Genomic DNA, 23,504 nt, shown 5'->3' with positions numbered 1-23,504 from the left:
GCTGAGTCAGTTTTAGCAACAGAGAGATGAAAAAGCAAGAAGTACTTAATACAAAGGCAGAAGTCTCATTATAGTCTTCAAGTCAGCCAAAGGCAATTGAGTGAGTGTGTGAGTGAAAATTGGCCAATGAGACAAAATGAATGAACAGTGTACCAGCATTGTCGATTCACTCTATCTACCTAACACTAATATTTGTTTATATCTTTGTACATATTAAGATGGCATGACAGATATCATTAACTGAACTGTGGGTGAATTTGTAAATAACAGCTGACATCATTACTCAAAACAAATGTAATAGTAATAATAATAATAATTATTATTATTATAATTATTACTATTATTATCATCTTCCAATTTATCCTCACATATTGAATTACTGATCATCTTATTCACCAACTTTTTAGTTAGCAAATGAAAAGCATACTATGTAAGGGAATATATACAGAAGCCATGAAAGAAATTATTTTAATGTATTTATTTGTAAAATCTCTTCTTTATTTTTAAGTACAGATTAGGAGTTTGAAAAGTAGACAAACATTTTTCATCAGAACATATCTCTCACAGCTTGTTTAATAACAAGTACTGAATGTAGGCAACATAAACTTTTAAACTCTGAACTTACAGTCTCAATAATACTGCAGCAATCAGTCACATTGCAACACAACACATTTACTTTTCACTTTTTTTTAGTTCAAATCAACTGTTCATAAATGAATGAACTGACGAGAAAATTCATGATATGTATGCAAAGAGATCAGCTATATATACAATTTTTATGTTCATTTTTCATTTGAAAAATTAATGTAAGATACACATGATCCTGAAGCACATAATATCTTTTCATCAACACATTCCTTCTCATGTTTGCCCTGGAGATGGACTTGTGAATACATAGAAAAAACTGAAACCTTCCTTTATTTTGTTTTTAAATTACTGTTGTATGCCAAAATTACTGCTTTAAATAAATTCTACAAAATGTCTGATCAGACAACTACAGTCTACCATATCCTCCTTTTGCTGTATTTTCCTTTTAAGCTGCAAACATTTTTGGACACTGATGTTTCCTTGTACAATATAAGATATATTACAGCAGTTATTGACACATGATACTATTATTCCAGATCATGTATGAAATTTCAAAGAAAATTTCAAATCAGTATAAGCAAACCTCAACAAGGAATCAAAGACTGCAGATCTCTTTTGTGCGTGTCAAGGTTGCAAGAACTTGTGCTTCAGGAGCTTTACTATACTCAAAACAGCCTTTTCTTTATTGCAATAGGACTTCAAAATAAGCCTCCTGAACAACATATTTTTACACTGTGTTCTTAAACACTTTTAAACACTCGTACAAAACCACATACATTCCTGTAATAAAATATTTACAACATCAACACTGCATTCAAATAAAGCACACAATATCGCTCTTGCACCCTGGTTTGCACTTCTGGCAGATCAAGTAACATAAAATCAGCTGTTACTTGCTCTCGTTTTCAAATTTTCTCTGTCATGTATACAATCACTTTTTCTGGCCCTATTTACAAAAAAATATATATTTAGAAAAATAAACTCACAGGGGAACACCAGTTGGCAAAGAAGTGAATATATGCATGACAGAACAACTTTCTCTCTTAAAAATTTAAAGAAGAAATTGAACACTGGCGTATTATGTGGGAATGTAATTAACAGCAAAGTATTTTTGTCTCGGAAGACTTCTCCTTTCTCACTTTTCTTCAAGATGTAAAAACACGCAAAATAATATTTTTTCTTACTCAGAACTTTTGAAACTATTCTGAAAATCATTCCAAATTGTTTATTATGGAACATGATTGTTCATGTAGAGTTTTAATGCAAGGCAGGAACAGAACTTCTATCTGAACAACATGGCCACAATACAATTTACATGTAGAAGAGACACATAATTACTACTCTTGTGCATAGGCTGAAACTAATTTCAAAATAACACAAAAAATGTAACAAGGTACATCAATATCAGAATCAAACACAAATACTGTGTTCCTGTTTGCTACATAAATTGCCCATTAAATGCACAGTCACTTTGTCCTCCAATGTTTGAATGAGTAAACTGGTGAGGACAAAGCTTCTGGCAATCTCTCCAATTTAATTTTGGGGCATTTTGTGTCCTATGATTTCACTAAAAAAATGTAAGTAAAAATGCCAAAATAATTTTTTTTCATAATACATAAATAAAAATCTTGCCATAAACTTCCACAAAAAAAAATTATAAAAACTGAAGAGCATTCTTGACCAATGCTATGTTCTGTTGCACTGTAAGTTAAGGGTCAAAAAGGAAAAACAATAGAGGATATAAACTGTCAAAATTCACAGAATTTTAGGCATTTTCCTGCAACAAGATATAAATATACTGGTTCAAATAATAATAATGGTGATGTTGCAGTTCCTCATAAATACATTCAGAACCACTGAAAGGGGACTGAAACAAAACTGATCAAAGGAGATATGCTGAATATGTTTCTTTTTTACTTTTTTTTTACTTTTATGAAACTGGATCTGGTTTAGCAGCAGTGGCAACTGTGGCTGAAGTGGGAACAGTAGCAGCAGCTGCCAGAATTTCATCAAATGACTGCTCTAAGCAATGCTTAAGCTCAGCATAGCTGACAACTAGTACACTCTGCTCATCACGTGACATCAGGCATATCTGCAACAAGAAATCTCTCTTAAGCAAATTTTCAAATATTTTCTTTGCCTCATAAGACTATTGCAAAATGGTGAAGAGTGTATCAAAATTTTTAAATTCAAACTAAAGCTACTGAAAGGTTGGTAACAATTTTGCGTAATGTAGAAAGCTTGACAAGCATACACTATCCATAACTGGAAGGCCAGAGGTTATACGGGCAGCTGAAGGGAGTGGGGGGAGGGGGAGGAGGGGAAAGCAGGAAGTAGTAATAAAAGGGAGAAACAGCAAACCACAATCCTCTATATGGGAATAAAAATTAAGAGGGGGGGGGGGGGGGGGAGACACTTGCTATAATTTAATACTATATATTAATTTCTAATTCACTTAGTTACTTTTCATATGACTAATAGAATTTCTTTATTTCAATCACAGATTACTACTGTTAGCTTGATAAGTATGCGAGAGCATGATAACTCAAACAATGGAAAATCCAGGACGGAATGTAACAATAACAGAGAAGGAAAGTTGCTACTCACCATATAGCGGAGATGCTGAGTTGCAATAGGCACAATAAAAAGATTCACACACACATAGCTTTCGGCCGTTAAGGCCTTTGTCAGCATTAGACACACACACACACACACACACACACACACACACACACACACACACACACACGCGCACGCACGCACGCACGCAAACGCAACTTGCACACACGACTGCAGTCTGAGAGAGCTGAAACTACCAGCTCTCCGAGACTGCAGACGTGTGTGCAAGTTGCGTTTGCATGAGTGTGTGTATGTGTGTGTGTGTATGTATGTCTACTGCTGACAAAGGTCTTAATGGCTGAAAGCTATGAGAGCATGATAACTGTTATGTTAAGTTAAGCTAAAGTTTTACTGGAGTATTCAGAAATTGACGTTCATTTTGCACTGGCATTACTACTGTTACACTGTTTAACTATAGGGGATGGAGCAGCTTCAATCTTTAACAAAATATAGCTCACCAATTTCAATAACATTTAAACTTTCCTCATTTGTGCAGTGAATGATAATTACAGCACTAACATGAATTCCATTACTGTACTCTAGTTATTGTCCCCACTAACTACATGTCCCCACAACTACACGTAGAATGCACAAAAGTATGACTTTTGGGGAGAAAGACAGTAAATGGGCAGCGAATCATATTACCACAGAGAGGCAGACAGCACCAAATTTCTCTTCTCCAGAAACACTTTCTTGCCATAGCTATGCTACATTTTATATCCTCTCTACTCAGGAGCTATCTCCAGATAATTTGTATTGTGAATCTGATAAACATTCCTTCAAGAACTGTTTCTGCTTGTTTCATGTTAGTTGCTTGTTGAAGAAGTATGTTTATGTCAATAAATGTTGTGGCAAGAAGTGAGGGTTACAACATGTGGTCCTACAGTATTTTAAACACAACAACGTTTTCAATCTGAACTCTTTCTGGATTTATTTATTTCACAATCATAAGTTTGGAATGTGTGAGGTTTTCAAGTGAAACAATAAGAAGTGCATAAAACATATTATTTATTAATTAGAAAAGTGCACTCAGATTGAGCATTAATAGGCAAGTTTACACAGGTTTTAGTCTTTGCTATAGTCTGTCACAGCTTTCATTCTCTTTGCACACATTATAATGGTATTTGTTACTTATCTGTCTGAAGTTCAGTCAGTTTGTGGAATTTGTTGTTGGTATGTATTTTACGACGAAATGTCTATTATATGTCTCTCGTTCCTAACCTAACTCGTCTCTCGTTCCTTAAACCTAACTAACCTAAGGACATCACACACATCCATGCCCAAGGCAGGATTCGAACCTGCGACCGTAGCAGCAGTGCGGTTCCAGACCGAAGCACCTAGAACCGCTCGGCCACACCGGCCGGTTGAATTTTCAGAAAACATCCTGTTACTTTAATGTGAGACTGGGGCAGTCACTGTAAAAATTTCAACAAGAAAACGGTGAGACAACATGTTATCCTTCTATATGTACCACACACTCCACTACTCTCTGCCATTTATACCAAGAACATAAGATTTAATGTGTCAGTTCAGATGCATGATTTTATAACTGTTTCAAACAAAGCTGTATTATTTACGGCAATCATCATGAGCACATACAATGAAGACAGAGTTAATAAGCCTTAAGGTCAATATAAATGTCTAGTCATAGCAGATAAATGCAGAAAATTACATAACGAATCATTACTAATTTGAAACAAGAAGAATATATTAATAAACTGTTTGGTTGGTTGAGTGGATTCCTGTTCACATATTAGAGCAGACCACTCTGAATGTATGTTCCACAGATTTATCCTTGCAACACAGTTGTTTGGCAACCATTTTACAAAAGCCTCATGCAAAGGATGTTATTTGTGCTAGGAATATACACCATTTAAATTCAGCAATTGCAAGAAAAGAAGAAGAAAAGTAGAATGGCCACTAAATTTAGCATCTAAGAAGTGATTATTTACTTTTAATTTGAAACATACATTACACAAACATACATTAAATTTGCCAAGTTTATGGGAGTCTCAATAATGAGTGAATCAATGACTGATGAGTGGACATGATTGCAGGATTAGAGAAAGTTATCTATGAAGCGTGAACTGACTTTCATGAAGATTAAGATGACAATGACTGACTAAAACAAATGTCACCAGTGAGTCACCTTAAGTATTTCCAAACTGAGTTTGTGCAACAAATAATACCTCTTTTAGCAATGGAATCACTTACGTAGGAAGGTACATATTTCGATGTACAGTAAACAGTTCTGTTAAACGTGCACTTATGGTATCTGCAGCTGCTGTGCTGCGTGCTGATGGTAACAGCTCACTTGTTGAACAATGGGAATTAAATAAGACAAACCTTGAGTCAGTTGTTGGTTGCCAATCAAAATGCTCATTCATAATTTCCTGTGGTTAGTAAATAAAGTCAGCTGGTATTTTGTTTTGTTAGGTTACGCTGTAACCACAATGTCAAAATTTTTGGCAAACTCAGAAATGAAATGTACAAGTAGGTTATTGCAATGGTGAATGTATATCTCGGACTACATTACACATAAATCAATTATGGCAATTGTATTTTTGTGTCGAGATTCACTGGCTTTGCCAATTCTCAGGCAAATTATCACAGTCCGTCCTAGCTTACACCTCAGACTATACTATAGGTAGTTTAGTTTTTTCCCCAGTTATCAAATATGAAAATAAGCAAGAAACCTTGAAATTATAATTACCAGGTAAGTAAAACTACTACTAGCATTTTCAATACCGAAAACAAATGTCATCAACTTGTACATTCTGTCAAAGAAGATCGCTGGATTCGGCAACTCTCAATAACTAGTGCATACTATCACCTGACTGACTACAACCAACATCAATGCAAGAACTGCTCACACAGCAAATGTACATCAACCATAATTCTTTTTACACTGCATTTGATATCACTCTCTGGATGAGGCTCAATTAATTATCATTCGTGCAGGTATCAATAAACTATTTGTTTGAAATTATTTGATTATGTTCCCTGAAAATCTTTAACTGTAGTAAAATCTCTACTTACTGATATGAAATTTGTGATTTACTTAGTCAACTCCTCTCAGCTATTCACAGAAAAATCTCTCATGCATTAAATTTGGTAATGTACAGTGAATGTATGCGTGGCACATATTAAATAATAGGTATGTATAAATGAGCAAAGTAAATTAGTCTGAGTGAAGAAACATAGTATGGGACACTTTTTTTAAAAAAAAAAAAAATATTTACAAGGTATGTAGTCAAATGGCTGTAAATGACTAGAAACTTGCTTAAAATCTAATAACGTACTTATTTGGATAACTATCAATGCCATTCATATGGAAAACAGTGCGACCACTAGAGTAACCGGAAAATCAGTGTCCTAGCCTTACTGTATTGCAGTCAGACACACACTATTAGTAAGACTGTCATAGACATAAGAAAGTGGAAGGCAATTAGCCTTGTGAACATTTTTAAGCTGTAGCATGAAAAGGTACATTGATTTTCCACTAGGGGTAACGAAGATGTAATTGGATATGAAAAGGATAATTGCTGCTCACCATACAGCGAAGATTCTGAGCTGCAAAAAGGCACAACAAAAAGACTGTCAGAAAGTTAGGTTTCAGCCAACACGGCCTTTGTCAAAAGTAGACACCACACACAGATGTACACACTCACCACAAACGCAACTAACGTACACATGACCACAATCACTGGTAGCTGGAGACGCACTGCAAGCAGCAGGGTGTTGTGGGAGAGGCAACCGGGTGGGGTTAAGGAGGAGGCTGGGGCAGGGGGGGAGGGGGGGAGGGGGGGGGGGAGGGACAGCAGGGCAGATAGGTGCAGTCGGGAGGTTAGACAGAGGGTGGGGGGAGATGGGGGTTATCGGCAAAGGAAAGTAGTAAAAAGACTTATTTTATTTCAATAAGACGAAACATTTCGTTACAAAAATACACATTTTCTCGGAGTCACAAGACAGATTTAAAGTACCTTCACTCATTTCAGAAATAACCTCAGAAAAAAATAGTCCCCTTGAAAGAATTGTATAAGGCAGGGAAAACTTGTGTAAACCAATACTATATGTGACCGCCAATAAAATTTTGGTTCTACTGTGTTCATTATTGTTGGTTATTACCCTTTGTGGGATGTCTATTATTTTACAGGTATTGCATGATTTTCTTTTGAGAAATATATGAGCACATAGCATACAAACTGCCAGCGACTGGCACAATTTTCTTCTTCTACTGTCCACGCTTTCTAATATATAAACTACTTCCAAAGTGCCAAAATGTGTTACGATAAATAAAATGTCTATAAAATGCTGCACTGTACAACATACTTGCGGTGAGACAGTCACAATTCTCAGGCCTCTGGCCTGCCAAGGATCACATCTGTCCTGGGTCTATATATAAACCATGAAATTCCGCCGTATTGTGCCACACACAAACAGACCTGGTCTGCAGTCAGAATGGTGAGACTACATTCTATGGGCAGGGCCTGCACATTAATGGGAAATGATGGGCTTCAGATTGGAAGGCCCGATCCATTACAGATACCTGCAGAAATGACCTGGGTTTATGCCACCCACATAGCAGCAACTTGTGCCAACGTACCCATGGGCTTCCTAGAGGAATCCTTCCTAAACACACAGAATCCTAAATCCCTCACCTGGTTAACATTTATTGATGACATCTTCATGATCTGGATTGATGGTGAGGATACCCTATCCACATTCCTCCAGTGACTCAACACCTTCTCCCCCATTCGCTTCACCTGCTCCTACTCAACCCATCAAGCCACCTTCCTCGATGCTGACCACCTCAAAGATGGTTATATCAGTATCTCTGTCCAAATCAAATCTACCAGCCACCAGCAATACCTCCACTTCGACAGCTGCCACACATTCCATACCAAGAAATACCTTCCATACAGCGTAGCCATCTGTGGCCATCGCATCTGTAGTGACAAGCGATCCCTTTCAAAATATGTCCAGGGTCTCACTGAGGTCTTTAGAGATTGTAATTATCCTCCCAACCTTACACAAAAACAAATCTCCCACATCTTATCTTTCCAGTCACCGAACACCTCCCAAAGTCCCACCGCCGGACCACAGAGGAGCTTTCCCCTTGTGACTCGGTACTACCCAGGACTGGAGCAACTGAATTACATTCTCCACCAGGGTTTCGAGTGCCTCTCGCCATACCCTGAAATAGGAAATTCCCTACCCACCATCCTTACCACTCCTCCACCAATTGTATTCTGCTGCCCACCAAGTGTACACAATATCCTCATCATCCTTACACAACCCCTGCTTCCAGCCCCTTACCTCACAGCCCATATCCCTGTAACAAGACCTAGATGCAAGACCTGTCCCATACATCCTTCCACCACCATCTACTCCAGAGTCCTGTCACAAATATCACCTATTCCATCAAAGGCAGGGCTACCTGCGAAACCAGCCATGTGATCTACAAGCTAAGCTGCAACCACTGTGCTGCATTCTACGAGGACATAACACCCAACAACCTGTTTGCCAGCATGACAGCATGATTGGCCACTGACAAATGTGGCCAAGAATCAACTGGACCACCCTCCTGCTGAGTACGTCACACAACAGGATGTCCTTCACTTCAGTGCTGCTTCACAGCCTGTGCCATCTGTATTCTTCCCACCAACACCAGCTTTTCTGAACTGCGCAGGTGGAAACACCCCCTGCAATATATCCTACATTCCCGTAACCCTCCTAGCCTCAACCTTTGTTAGTCATTGTCCTTACCCATCCAACCCCGTTCCCCTTTCCCATTCCTCCACAACACAGCACTCATTCCACCAAAGCACCTAGTCTTTTACTTCTCTCCTTTCCTGCTAAGCCCCCCGACCTCCCTCCCCCCGCCCCGCCCTCTGTCTAACATTCCGAATGCACCTGGCTGCCTCACACATCACCTCTTCCCTGCACGCTTGTAGCAGCACTTTACCATCCCCACCCCCTAACCTGCTACCCTTCCCCCTCCCTGCCCTAGCCTCCTCTTACCCCCACCTGGATGCCTCTCTCGTAATACCCTGCTGCTCCCAGTCTGGCTCTACCTATCGGGGTCAGTGGTCATGTGTGGACTGGAGATATGGTGTGAGCAATATAGTAACAGTCACTGTGACAATGCCAATGACGTCATGGGGGCAAGATACAACTTATTATACAGTCACACTATTGTAATCTGTTAAATGACACAGACTGTGGATTTCGGCTTTTTCAGTACACTTGTGATGTTCTGAATGATGAAGTACTTTTGTCCTGCATGCTACTGTCAACAAGAGTACAACATATAGTACACTGTTTATCAGAAGCATCGTACTAATTTCACAACTGGCTCTTGGACTTGCACTATTAATTTCCAATTGTAACTACAGTACTTTGAGAAACAAAATTTGACAAGAAGGGGTTGGAAAGTGTACAGAAATACATAGGTGAGTAAGACTGGATAATAGGAAGTCCTAGATCCTGATCAGACGTTACTTCACTATCCGATATCGTGGTAAAGAACCAGTGGAACAAGACAACTAATTTATTCTTAGTGGGACATCCATAACTGTTATTTGGATTGTTCATACAGAATAAAAACCACTGCAACTGAAATTTCAGAGTTCCTTTATTTGGATAAAGGCATGTACATTATAAGGGTTTCAGGACACTAATCCCATCTTCAGGTGCTATTTAATTGTCTACGACACTACTGCACAAGTCACGTACCAAAACTGACAAATTCAATAGTAGTATGAGAGAACATGTGTGAGGAGACATGAGAAATGTGGGGGCATCCAGTAAGACTCTAGACGAATAGGGCGTAACAGACAAAACAGAACTAAATCCATAAGCATGCACACTCAGATGGAAAAATATAATCTGATGACCTATTATATGTTTATAGATTTAGTCCTGTTTTTTCGGTTAGGCCGTTTTTGCCTCAGGTCTTACTGGATGACCCCACATTTTTCATGCTTTACCTGCACAGTCTCTCTCATATTGCTGGATACATATGGTAATTTTTCTACATGACTTGTCATCCACAATTAAGTAGCACCTGAAGATGAGATTAGTGTCCTGAAACCCGGGTAGTGTACATGCCTTTATTCAAATAAAGGAACTTCAAAATTACAACTGCTGCAGATTTTATTCGCATAGGTAACACTTGGTTCAAGAATCATGAAAGAAGGTTATATACGTGGAGGAGGCCTGGAGACACTCGAAGATTTCAGACAGATTATATAATGGTAAGACAGAAATCTAGGAACCAGGTTTTAAATTGTAAGACATTTCCAGGGGAAGATGTGGACTCTGACCACTATTTATTGGTTATGAACCGTAGAGCGAAATTGAAGAAACTGCAAAAATGTAGTAATTTAAGGAGATGGGACCTGGATAAACTGAAAGAACCAGAGGTTGTAGAGCGTTTCAGAGAGAGCATTAGGGAACGATTGACAAATACAGCAGAAAGAAACACAGTAGAAGAAGAATGGGTAGCTTTGAGAGATGAAATAGTGAAGGTCGCAGAGAATCAAGTAGGTAAAAAGATGAGGGCCAGCAAAAATCCTTGGGTAACAGGAGAGATATTGAATTTAATTGATGAAAGGAGAAAATATAAAAATGCAGTAAATTAAGCAAGCAAAAAGGAATACAAACGTCTCAAAAACGAGACTGACAAGGAGTACAAAATGGGTAAGCAAGGATGGATAGAGGACAGTTGTAAGGAGGTACAGGCATATTATCACTAGGGGTAAGATAGATACTGCCTACAGAAAAATTAAAGAGACCTTTGGAGAAAAGACAACCACCTGTACGAATATCAAAAGCTCAGATGGAAAACCAGTCCTAAGCAAAGATGGGAAAGCTGAAACATGGATGGAGTACACGAGGGGGGACCTAAGATTAACTGGAATTTCTTTCTAGAAAGCATATACTTTATTGTTTTCAAATACAACCTTAATCTCCTTCAAAGTACTCTCCATTAGCTTTAATACACTTGTCCAAACGTCCATTCCAGTGTTCGAAGCACCTTTTAAATACGTCCTCTTTGACGCCTGCTATCACTTTCATGACATAGCATTTTACGTCTTCCACATTCACAAAACGCTTCCCTCTCAAGTCTCTTTTCATCCTCGGGAATAGGAAGAAGTCCGAGGGTGCTAAATTCGGTGAATAGGGCATGTGGGTCAAGGTAGTTGTCTTCGTTGAGGCCAAAAACTGGCGAACACAGCGAGCCGTGTGGGCGGGAGCGTTGTCGTGATGCAGGAACCACATGCCAGAATCCCACAAAGCCGGAGGTTTTCGCGAAAAACTTCTGCGAAGCCGTTTCATAGCCTCCAAATAGAATTGTTGGTTTACTGTCTGGTTTTCAGGGGCAAATTCAGAGTGTACGATCCCTTTGATGTCAAAAAAACAGATCAACATCGTTTACACATTCAATTTCACTTGTCGAGCTTTTTTTGGTCGAGGTGAGTCAGGTGACTTCCATTGTGATGACTGTTGTTTACTTTCTGGATCGTACCCATAGCACCATGACTCACCAACTGTAATGATTTTGTTGAAAAAATGTGGATCATCTTTGAACACGTCCTTCATTTCGAGACAGGCTTGAACGCGACGATCCCTTTGATCTCGGGTAAGAAGCTTCGGCACGAATTTTGCTGCCACTCTTTGCATCCCCAAATCGATGGTAAAGATGCGCTGAATTGAGCTCCAGGACAACTCGGACAAGTTCTTGAGTTGGTCGATTGTTCTGCAGCGATCTTCACTGATGAGATCACGGATTTTGTCGATGTTGTCTTCACTTCGAGCAGTTGAAGGTCGACTGGAACGGGGCTGATCTTCAACCACCAGTTCTCCCTTTTTAAACCAAGAAAACCATTCGTACCCTTGCGCTTTACTAAGAGCATGGTCTTTGTAGGCTGTCGGAATCATCACAACAGTTTCTGCTGCGTTCTTGCTGAACAAGAAACAAATCTTCACTGCCGCACAGTGTTCATAAGAACTAGCCATTTCCTTGTGTCACGTCTGCACTGTACGCACACTCAAAGAACTGCCAAGGAAACCACACTTATCATTGTTGGGTGACGCTGCGTGGCAGAATGACTCAGCAGAGCTCCTACTACAACCATCTGGCGGCGCAACCTGCTACTACAAGTACACGATGTGCAGCATTACGATTCCGGTTACTTTTGGGTCCCCCTTGTATAAAAGGTCTATATAAGAGTGATGTCCTCGGGGCAATATTATAGAAATGGAAGAGGACATAGTTGAAGATGAGATGGGAGATATGATACTGCGTGAAGAATTTGACAGAGCACTGAAAGACCTATGTCAAAAAAAGACCTCAGGAATAGACAACATTCCATTAGAGCTACTGATAGCCTTGGGAGGGACAGCCATGACAAAAGTGTCATGGTGAGCAAGATATATGAGACAGGTTAAATACCCTCAGATTTCAAGAAGAATATAATAATTCCGATCCCAAAGAAATCAGGTGCCGACAGGTATGAAAATTATCGAACTATCAGTTCAATAAGTCATAGATGCAAAATACTAACACAAATTCTTTACAGATGAATGGAAGAACTGGTAGAAGCCAAACTTGGGGAAGATGAGTTTGAATTCCGTAGAAATGTTGGAACACGCGAGGCAATATTGACCCTACGACTTACCTTAGAAGACAGATTAAGGAAAGGCAATTGTAGACTTGAAGAAAGCTGTTGACAATGTTGACTGGAATACTCTCTTTCAAATTCTAAAGGTGGCAGTGGTAAAATACAGGGAGCGAAAGGCAATTTACAATCAGATGGCAGTTATAAGAGTAGATGGGCATGAAAGGGAAGCAGTGGTTGAGAAGGGAGTGAGGCAGGGTTGTAGTCTATCCTCTATGTTATTCAATCTGTATATTGAGCAAGCCGTAAAGGAAACAAAACAAAAATTTGGAGTAGGAATTAAAAACCACAGGGAAGAAATAAAAACATTGAGGTTTGCCAATGACATTGTAATTCTGTCAGAGACAGCAAAGGACCTGGAAGAGCAGTTGAACAGAATGGACGGTGTCTTGAAAGGTGGATATAAGATGAACATCAATAAAATCAAAAGAAGGATACTGGAATGTAGTCGAATGAAGCCTGGTGATGCGGAGGAAATATGATTACGAAATGAGACACATATGGTAGTAGATGAGTTTTGCTATTTGGGGAGCAAAATAACTGATGATGGTCAAAGTAGGGAGGACATAAAATGTAGACTGGCTATGGCAAGGAAAGCGTTTCTGAAGAAGAGAAATTTGTTAACTTTTAGTATTGATTTAAGTGTCAGGAAGTCGTATCTGAAAGTATTTGTAAGGAGTGTAGCCATGTATGGAAGTGAAACTTGGACAATAATCAGTTTAGACAAGAAGAGGATAGAAGCTTTCGAAATGTGGGGCTAGAGAAGAATGCTGAAGATTAGACGGGTAGATCACATAATTAATGAGGAGGTACTGAATAGTATTGGGGAGAAGAGGAAATTGTGGCACAACCTGACTAAAAGAAGGGACCGGTTGATAGGACACATTCCGAGGCATCAGAGGATCACCAATTTAGTACTGGAAGGGATTGTGGAGGGTAAAAATCGTAAAGGTGTGTGACAGCATAGTTGCTCTGGACAACTTCCATCATCTTCGCATTTCAGTGAAGAATATAACGTTTTTGGTATGAGTAACACAATAGGCATGACTCGCAGCAAGACTGAGGAAGACCACATTTTTATGTAGAAACAGCTGTGGCAGATATTAACATATTCATTAAAAATGAAGGTACATCCAGGAAGGAGGTTAGCGAACAAGGTTTACATTCGTTCGCAGGAAACACAGGTTGACAACGTGCACAGAAAGTAGCTAACAACCACGTTGAAGTGATAAAAATTAGAGAAACAGATTGTTGTATGTGGACACATAACCAAGAATGTTAGAACAACTTTATTAGACCGTGGCATGTGCACTAATCACCATAATACAAGCTGAACACAATAATAAGATCCAGCAAGTGTATGCAAACAGTAATAACATGATAACTGAATGTGAGTTTAGTGCGGCAGGGTTTAAATAGGCACTCGCCTGTCTCGGGCTCTGTCGGAAGTTTACAGTGTTAATCTTTTGCGGCCCACTTTTGTGTATGACAACACACTGCTCATGCGCTCGGCTTTCAAGTGTATGCACATTACTTCATTCGTCTACTCTTGAGGTAATGCTCGGATTCACAAGGTGCCCATGGAGTCTTCCTCTGCGAGGTTCTGACTGAGATGACGTGCTGATACTGGGAAATATGGTCGGAAGTACTTGGAGCACAGGCAGCATCACAGTCCGCCTTCTTGAGTCAAACCATACAGTAAGATGGGTCACGTCAGCACAAGCTCCATGTCCACATCAGGTCCAGAGCCTGCTGGTGGTGGTGGTGGTGGTGGTGCCCCCACAGGTCGCATCCGAGGCGGAGGAGACAGCTCCAGTATGAATAGCAGCTGAATCATTATTGGTAGCATTATTGAAAAAGCTGTGCCAGGTGTCCCCTCGTATGTTGTGGCAGGGATCCAGTCGCATCAGGGGATCCATCGAGTAACACAGACTGGTGTGGTGACATCGGTGTCCCAGCCTGGGTTGTTTGGTCATCCACGTGCATGTGCGACTGATCGTAATGATGTGCACTGAAGCCCTCCTCCATTCAGATATGAGACTGTCACCATGGCATCGGGGGATGACAGCGGGAATTCAGTTTGGGCAGGCCGGAAATGGGACGACGGCTGCACGGGTTGGTGTCCCTGACATGGGCTGCAGGACAGGCAGGAGCATCTGGGGTTGATGCCTGTGGAGCAGTTCAAGGGGTCTGTTGTTGTCGAATGGCGTGAACTGATAGGAAGACAGAAACTGATCCAAGGCAACATCAGACAAGGACCGAGTTTTTCACTTTTTTATTTGCGTTCTGAATGTTCTAAATAACCTTTCAGCCTCACTGTTGGACTGCAGGTGTAAGGGCGGGGCAAAAATGTGGTGAATCCTGCGGGTGATGCAAAGCAGGCAAACTCCTGTGACACAAACTGAGGGCTGTTATTGGAGCCCAACATTGCCGGAAGTTGTCCTATGGAAAAAAATTTTGAGGGGGCTGCCACGGTGCCAGAGGCCAAAGTTGATGGGTAACATACAACACATAGGAACTGAGAGAATGCTTCAATAAGTATCAGGCAGTACATATTCAGGAAAGAGCCAACGAAATTGATGTGGCAACGGTCCCAGGCCTGTGAAGGCTGCGGCCACGAGGAGATCACCACCTGCGGGGCAGCTTGCGGTGATGCACATTGAGAACATGCTGTAACATGACTAGTGATGTCACCATCCAAACCAGGCCAAAAAAACATGACGGCAGGCTAAAACCTTTGTGTGTGACACCCCCACTGATCAGCATGTAGCAATTGAATGATCTCTGAATTGAAAGCCAAGGGAACCACTATGCGAGGAGCTGAATAGTCCAAATCAAGGAGCAGAACATCATCAATGACAGAGAAACAATGTCAAGACACACAGTAGTTATGGAGGCGGCTGGATGCCCACACCCGCAGTGGAGGCACCTCTCACCAGCCATGTTGTACGCAATGTGTCACATTCTGTAAAATCGGATCAGTAACATTAGCCTGCACGACCTGAGCACCAGATTAGAAAACCATCAATTGTCTGATGAATGCATTCATCAATGTGGAAACAGACTAACTCCTCCCAATCAAAAACTGGGTCTGGACCAAAAGATGGTTGTTGACCCAGTTGGTATGTTACGAGACAAGGAGCAGATTGTGAGACAGACTTCAGTTTGGAAAACTCTGTTTCGCACACCTGCAACCAGTGGAGAGACGTTCCCTTATGCAGCAAGGCATGTAACAGTTGGGCAACTGACGCCGTCCCCGGAAAAAACTTGTGATAATAAGCAATCTTACAGGAGAGAAGAAAAAAAAAAAGGAGTTCTTTGACTCGTGTAGGATGCGGAAGAGCCACAACAGCAGAGACATTCTGACCAAGGGGTTTGATACCAGCACCAGAAAGCTTGAACCCAAGAAAAACAACAAAAGGCACACACACGTTGTCGAGATGTTCAGCACTGGAGGAGCTAGAGACCACAACATATTCAAGATAGTTGGCACAGACCTCACGAGTTGTTCAAGAAACTGCTGGAAAATTGCCAAGGCAGTGGCTATGCCAAATGGTAATTGCAAGTACTGATACAATCCAAAAGGCATGTAAACAATCACGAGCTGTTGAGAGACAGCATCAATGGGAAACTGGAGATCTGCATCAGAGAGGTCGATCTTGGAAAAATATTGACCACCAGTGAGCCTAGCAAAAAGTTCGTCAGAGTGTGGCGACGGATACGTGTCAATCATAGACTGTGGATTGACAAAAACTTTGAAATCGCTGCACAGATGTAACTGTCCTGATAGCTTCTTCACAATGATTAAGGGAGTAGCCCATTCCACGGGTGTGATTTGTTGGATGGCCCCAGAGGCTCTGCCTCTGCCTGTGCCTTGAGCTCTGCCTTGACTCGGTGAGAGAGCACCATTGACACCAGGCAAACCTGGAAGAAATGGGGTCTGGCCGGAGGTTTCATGGGGATATGGGCTTTGAAATTATTGGCACAACCAAACCTGCAGAAAACAAGACCAGAAAAGCCAGTGGACGAACCACAGATTTATATGTGACTGGACCGAGACACTACCTAAGGTCAGAATGCTTTGTTTATGGTAGCTGACTAATGTATGTAACACTGGCACTAAAGTCCATGTACGTTTGCAAGTTGCGTAGTGATACGGCAGCACCAATGTCGACTTGCTTGTGCAAAACCTTCTGATAAATCTTGACATCAGTAAAAAGATCATTGGATGCAACAGGCACGTCCGATACATAACTGAAATTCATGCCATCATCTGCAACAGACAGTTGGAATTTTGCATTGCAAACAGGAGCAATGTGGCCTGTTTTGTTGCACTGGCAGCAAATGGAGCACTGCTTAGGACAATACAGCCTATCATGGGTGACAAAACACAACGGACAAGATGGAAGCATTGAAAACTTGCATTGTTGTTCATTACCACGCTTGCTGTGCTGCTGCTGCTGCTGTGGCCTTGGTTGCTGCAGTGAGGTGGGCCAGCTGCTGCAACATTTTGCTTGCGTGCAGACCGCTGCCACCATGTCGCCCCCCCCCCCCCCCCCCCCCCCAGTGAATTAGCCAACAAACAGTGGGAGGCAAGCAGGTTAAACTTCTGCAACCTTGCACCACAATTCAATTTGAGTACCTGCAGCCATCAAAACCTCACACAATTGAGCAATGGTCAGAATGTCTCAGATGGAGGGATTTTCAGACTAAGGGGCCCACTCATGAATCTCACAATCAGGGCAAACTGAATGATTGCACACGAACCACTTGGTTGGCATACAACTCCTTATGTACATTAGTGAGGAAGTGACAAATGAAGGTCGCACTTGTTATCAAAAGAGAGTGAAGACGAATCCTGCTGGGGGCCAGATGGCAAAGGAGTTGATACACGCAAGTCAATAATGAAGACAAAAAAAAGCATGGCATAAGGTAAAATCAGTCAATCCAAAAGCATGACGATGCTGCTGCAACCATTTTTCGTAGCTTCCCATTCTTCAACAGACTCATCATAAGCTGGAAATGGCAGGGATAAATGACCGGGGCAGCGACAGGCAAAACTGGAAGTGCAAGGGGTGACATAGCAGGCGATGTATATTGAGAGGGACCTAACTGGCCAAAACAGAGACAAGCATTTAAGCATTTGCAATACCAGGGTTTGATTGTGTTGTACTGTGGCGAACACCCCCTGCTGCTGACTGAGATGCTGTAAATGCAGTAATAACCTCTTGCTGATCAACCAGCCACCATAAAAAATCATCCGTAGCACCATCAGACATTGTATACGCAATGGAGGACCAACCATAGACTGAAAACTATGCGGAGATCAAACCCACACCATTGTCACTCATGTTGTAACTTGGACACTTGACACAACCAAGAATGTTAGAACAACTTTATTAGACTGTGGCATGTACGTCATTCATCATATCATACACTGAACACAATAAGACAAGGCAAATGTATGCAAACAGCAATAACACGACAGCTGAGTGCAAGCATAATGCAGCAGGGTTTAAATAGGAAGCCGCACATCCCAGGTTCTACCACAAGTTCACAGTAATGCTCTTTCGCAACACACACTCATGGATGACAACACTTTGCTAGTATGCACAGCTTTCAAGTGTGCGTGCATTTCTTCACAGATGATGTGGAAAGCTTTTTACAATCAGTCCCTGAAGAACATGTCGGTGAGACATGGCTCCTACTTTTACTTTCAGGACACAGATACAACAGCTGACTGAAGAATGTTTACCAAACAACGATATTACGTTAAAGATATTGCCACCAAAGATAACAATAAAGGGTCTCCGAGAAGTCACAATACCCCTTAAGAAAATATACATGGGAACGTGCCCCTGACACTCCACTACCTGGGCACTTGAAATTCAAGTATTGCAGTCAACAAAGAAAGACTACATTTAAAAAAAATTGAAAATGTAAGCAAAACAATGGAAAATCCAAGATGGAATAAAGACAACATTATGAGAAGGATGAATTGCTACTTACTCTGCAGTAGAGATGTACAGTCACAGATAGGCATGACAAGAAGACTGTCACACACACGTGTGCGCGTACCAAAAGGCATCTCGAACACACATATGACAACTTTCTCTGGCTGTCGAGGCCAGCACTCCACCTTATGTTATGATATGAGCTGGGGTGTCATCACGATACCTCCCGGGACCTTAGCACGGCAGACAATTCATTACAGGCAATAATCAAATCCCATGTGGCTCAGTGAAAGTATAAGATTAAAGAAGAATTGTACGAAAGTGCTGAGGAAGCCCTTTAGGGCATAGCTCATGAACTGTTCTGCACAGAGTCAATGATGACAAGGAAACACACAGGCCTCTGTGTACAAGGCATAATGGTGGATGCATTTATCTTCTGGATGCATACTTGTTATATGTAAGAATTCATACCTGCTATACATAAGAACTTCAACAAACAGTATACTATTTTCAACTAGGGTGTACGGGGACTTCTCAGACACACTGTATACTGTCAGTATATGGATACATTTTTGTTTTTTACATAGTGTACGCTGCCTGCCAGCCACTGTGTTGGATCTGTACAAGAACTGATAAACTACAGGTCATGTTACATGACTGATATTTAATCGTCAGTCTTCACTCTTCTCTACCACCAACTTTATGCAGCAATATAAATAGCTACTTTAACGTATGTGTGGTAAAGAGCTGGTCACAAAATGGATATACCTGTTGTAAAGTTGATAATGTGATCACCATGGCTTTTGATGCAAGACTACTGCAGTGTGGATACTTAAAAAATGATGTGGAATGTCCACATCTTACCCACTATCAAGTGTGCTTATTGTCCCATTGCAAGGCATTATAATCATTTCACTGAAACTCCTCATTTTCAATTTTTTTGTCTAATAAGAGGAAACTGTATAACAACACTGCAACTTCTGTTTTGAGAAATATGACTGCAAATGTTGGTCATAACTGTCTGTTTCACAGCACTGTTTCTTCAGGGACCTGTGCTTCTGTAGTCTCCAGATTTGGTAATGTTCAAGAACTGATGCAGATAAATAACAACTGTGGGCCGTAGGAGAGACAGATCTCCATACTTTAAAGTCATTTTATTCAGTTTTAGCTGGGGCACTTTTCTTGTTAGCTCCCATTATTGTTCCACACTTATTTTTAAACTCACCTTGTCATGGACTCCAGCATCCAATTTATTGAGACAATGGACAACATGGGCCATGTCTATCCATGGACGTCCATCTTCAGTTACTTGGTGGTATAAGTAATCACGGAAAAGCTTCAGCATGTAACGATCCCCTGTTTCAGCCCAAGTGGGATCCATATTAAGCCTTAAAGAACAAGAAGGAAATGTTTTGTTAGCTACATTCAACAAAATATACTAATTGTAATACAATATTTTCCTGTAAAGTCAAAATTTTTTCAAGTTCAGGCCTCTAAAAAATTACAATATATTACAAATATATAATAACTAAAGTTTACAGACAGTTCTTTCAGTTACAAACTTAAAGGGGAGAGTACGCTACAATTTATTTAGCACAGAAAACAACAGACAAAAACAATGGAGGTCCCTGATTTACAAACCTGACCTAGGAAGCTAGCAGCAGTAGTAGTAGTAGTAGTAGAAGAAGAAGAAGAAGAAGAAGAAGAAAATATAAATAAGTGTTACAATTGTTCTAGTTCAGTACTCTGCTTCGTCTCCTCAAAACCAAGGGCACTTTACATGGAATGGGAATAGGCTGGACACAAGGGGCAGTATAAAATAGGCTGCAGTTCATAGCAGATAGTAGTACAGTGCCCCTAAACAATATACAATTACAATAAATCTCCTATGTAGGACTCAACACAGTTTTCACAATGAGCGATCATCACAAACTCTGCTCCCTCAGCCTCTGATTATTGAATATTTGACCAGTTTTGTGACTGCAGAGAATGCTTCCAACTGAGAGAAAACAATTTATCATTCTTAATTGGCAGAATCAGAATGTTATCTTTAACGTATACATTGAAGAGGCGCTGAAAAAAGTAAGGGAAAATTCACAGACAGGTGTAGTAATTCATGGCCAACGAATAGATATGATAAGATATGCCAATGATATAGCTGTCCTGGCTGAAAGTGAAGAAGATCTTGTAGTCCTACTGAATAGAATGGATAAAGTTATGGGTGAAGAATATAATATGAGAATTAATAAAGCAAAAACAAAAGTAATGGCATGCGACAAAGAAGATCAAGTGAAAGTCCAAGTTCATGTAGGCAATGAACTGCTTGAACAAGTTGATAAATTTACTTATCTGGGCAGTAATATTACCAGGGATGGAAGGAGCAAGGCAGAAGTGAGGGTAGAATAGCTCAAGCAAAGGCTGCTTTTAACAAGAAGAAAAACATATTAACATCTAAGAGCATCAGCCTTGAAATCAGGAAAAGATTTTTGAAATCATGTGTGTGGAGTGTGGCATGCTATGGGTGTGAAACATGGACTCTCGGGACAGAGGAAGACCAGAAGCTAAATTCTTTTGAAATGTGGTGCTATAGACGCATGCTCAAAATAAAATGGATCGACAAGGTCACAAACGAAGTGGTTCTGGAAAGAGCAGGTGAGAAGAGAAGCTTCTGGAGTTTCATTGTTAAAAGAAGAGTGCAATTTACAGGCCATCTATTAAGACATAAAGGACTCCTGAACACAATCATAGAGGGATATGTCGAGGGAAAAAGACCAAGAGGAAGACCACGACTGAGGTACATGGATCAAATCGTGAAAGATGTGGGATGTAACACCTACAAAGAAATGAAGAGAAAAGCTGAAAGACGCACAGAATGGAGACAAGCTGCCATCGTAGCTGTTGCAAACCAATCCTTGGATTGACCGCTACGGAAGAAGAAGAAGAAAATTGGCAGAAATTGTTAGATGTGAAACTAACAACAGGCATGTCCCAAAAGAGTGTTATAAAACGAATATTGTACGTGGTATACATAAATGACACAGGCCTGTTTCCAGATGATTTACTGTATGAAAACGTAGGAAGACCTGCAGACGGTCAATGCTTGTACTTGAGCCTCTACATAAACAAAGTGGCGTTCAACCATTGAAATATCTGTCGTTGTTGGAGACATCACCCAGCTGCACTCCCGTAACTTGTTTAAACAAATGTACTTTACTTTATTGCTCGTACACAGGTCAAAAGATCCGGTACTCTTATTTCACAATTTACAATCAACCATATTTCAAACCGTTAAATAACAAGCAGTATGTGTGTAACATTATAAAGAAGCAACAATATAGGGCTAGTTGTATGAAACGCAAAGGACATTCTGAAATTCATTAGAAGAATACTAAAAGAAATGCAAGTCACAAAGAAAGCACGCAGCTTAGCAAATCCTATTTCAATCAATAATTACATAGTATTCATCAGTTTTGAGCCATTAGTGGATCAGACTAACAGAAGCAGCAGAAATGAATCCAAAGACGACCTGTGAGTTTTTTAACTTGTTAATTTCAGTAAGCACAAAATTGGAGATCTCATCAAAACAAATACTACAAAAGAGGTGGTGTTCACCATAGAAAATTTTACTGTTAAAATTCTGAGATCGTATTTTCATACAAAGGCTTACTGGCAGCTGTTCTTCCTGAGTACTATTCATGTACAGAACATGACACTGGGAATCTATAACCTACAATAAGTACCCTCCGCCTTATACCATGAGGTAACATATGGACTACAGACATAAAGATGGAGGAAATATGTAAAGACAAAATGGATGGACTTCTACATTTACAATGCTACACAGTTGGGGGGGGGGGGGGGGGGGGGGGAATAACGATTACAGAGGAAGAAATAAAAAGGAAATAAACCAAATGCTTCTGTACGGATGAGAAAAATTGGAATAGAGTAAAAATACATATTGTGAAACATAGAGCTGCACTTGCATGGAAAAGCAAAAATAATCAGTGCAATATTTAAGCTCACTGGTACATGAAGCTTATATGCTTGTTGTGGTAGCTTTCAATCCAGAGACTGGTTTGATGCAGTCCTCCACACTAGTCTATCCCTTGAAAGCCTCTTCATCCACTGCAACACACATCCATTGGAATCTGCTTACTTTATTCAAGCCTAGTTCTTACTCTAACATTTTTACCCTGTATACTTCCCTCCATGACCAAACTGATAAGTGCTTGAGGTCCCAGAATGTGTCTTATCAACCAATCCCTCCTTTTACAAGGTTGCACCATAAATTTCTTCTCTCTACAATCTGATTCAGTAGCTCCTCATTGACTATTCGATTCACCCATCTAATCTTCAATGCACAACTGTAGCACCACATTTCAAACACACATTCCCACCTTTTTCAAGTTCATTGTCCACATTTCACTACAAGGCTACACTCCAGACAAATACCTTCAGAAAAGGACATCCCAACATAACCATTATATATATATATATATATATATATATATATATATATATATATATATATATATATATATATATATATATATATATATATATATATATATATATATGATGTGACTTACCAAATGAAAGTGCTGGCAGGTCGACAGACACACAAACAAACACAAACATACACACAAAATTCAAGCTT

General features: G+C 40.3%; 1 protein-coding gene across 2 annotated transcripts in view; it reads right to left on the bottom strand.

The window, feature by feature from the left end:
* Positions 1 to 466: 466 nt before the first annotated feature.
* LOC124612244 (PAN2-PAN3 deadenylation complex subunit PAN3) overlaps positions 467 to 23,504 on the bottom strand; it is a 112,688-nt gene continuing 89,650 nt past the window's right edge. For both annotated transcript variants that reach the window (XM_047140320.1, XM_047140319.1), the window contains exons 11-12: positions 20,073 to 20,235; positions 467 to 2,680 (exon numbers count right to left, since the gene is read on the bottom strand). In XM_047140320.1, the coding sequence (XP_046996276.1) occupies positions 2,519 to 2,680; positions 20,073 to 20,235 (325 nt within the window). In that variant the 3' untranslated portion in view covers positions 467 to 2,518. The remainder of the gene's footprint in view (positions 2,681 to 20,072; positions 20,236 to 23,504) is intronic.

The sequence above is a fragment of the Schistocerca americana genome, chromosome 4, assembly GCF_021461395.2.
Source record: "Schistocerca americana isolate TAMUIC-IGC-003095 chromosome 4, iqSchAmer2.1, whole genome shotgun sequence".
In the NCBI taxonomy this organism is placed as follows: Eukaryota; Metazoa; Arthropoda; class Insecta; order Orthoptera; family Acrididae; genus Schistocerca; species Schistocerca americana.
The sequence above is the reverse complement of the archived record's forward strand: the minus strand, read 5'-3'. Positions and strand labels throughout refer to the sequence as shown.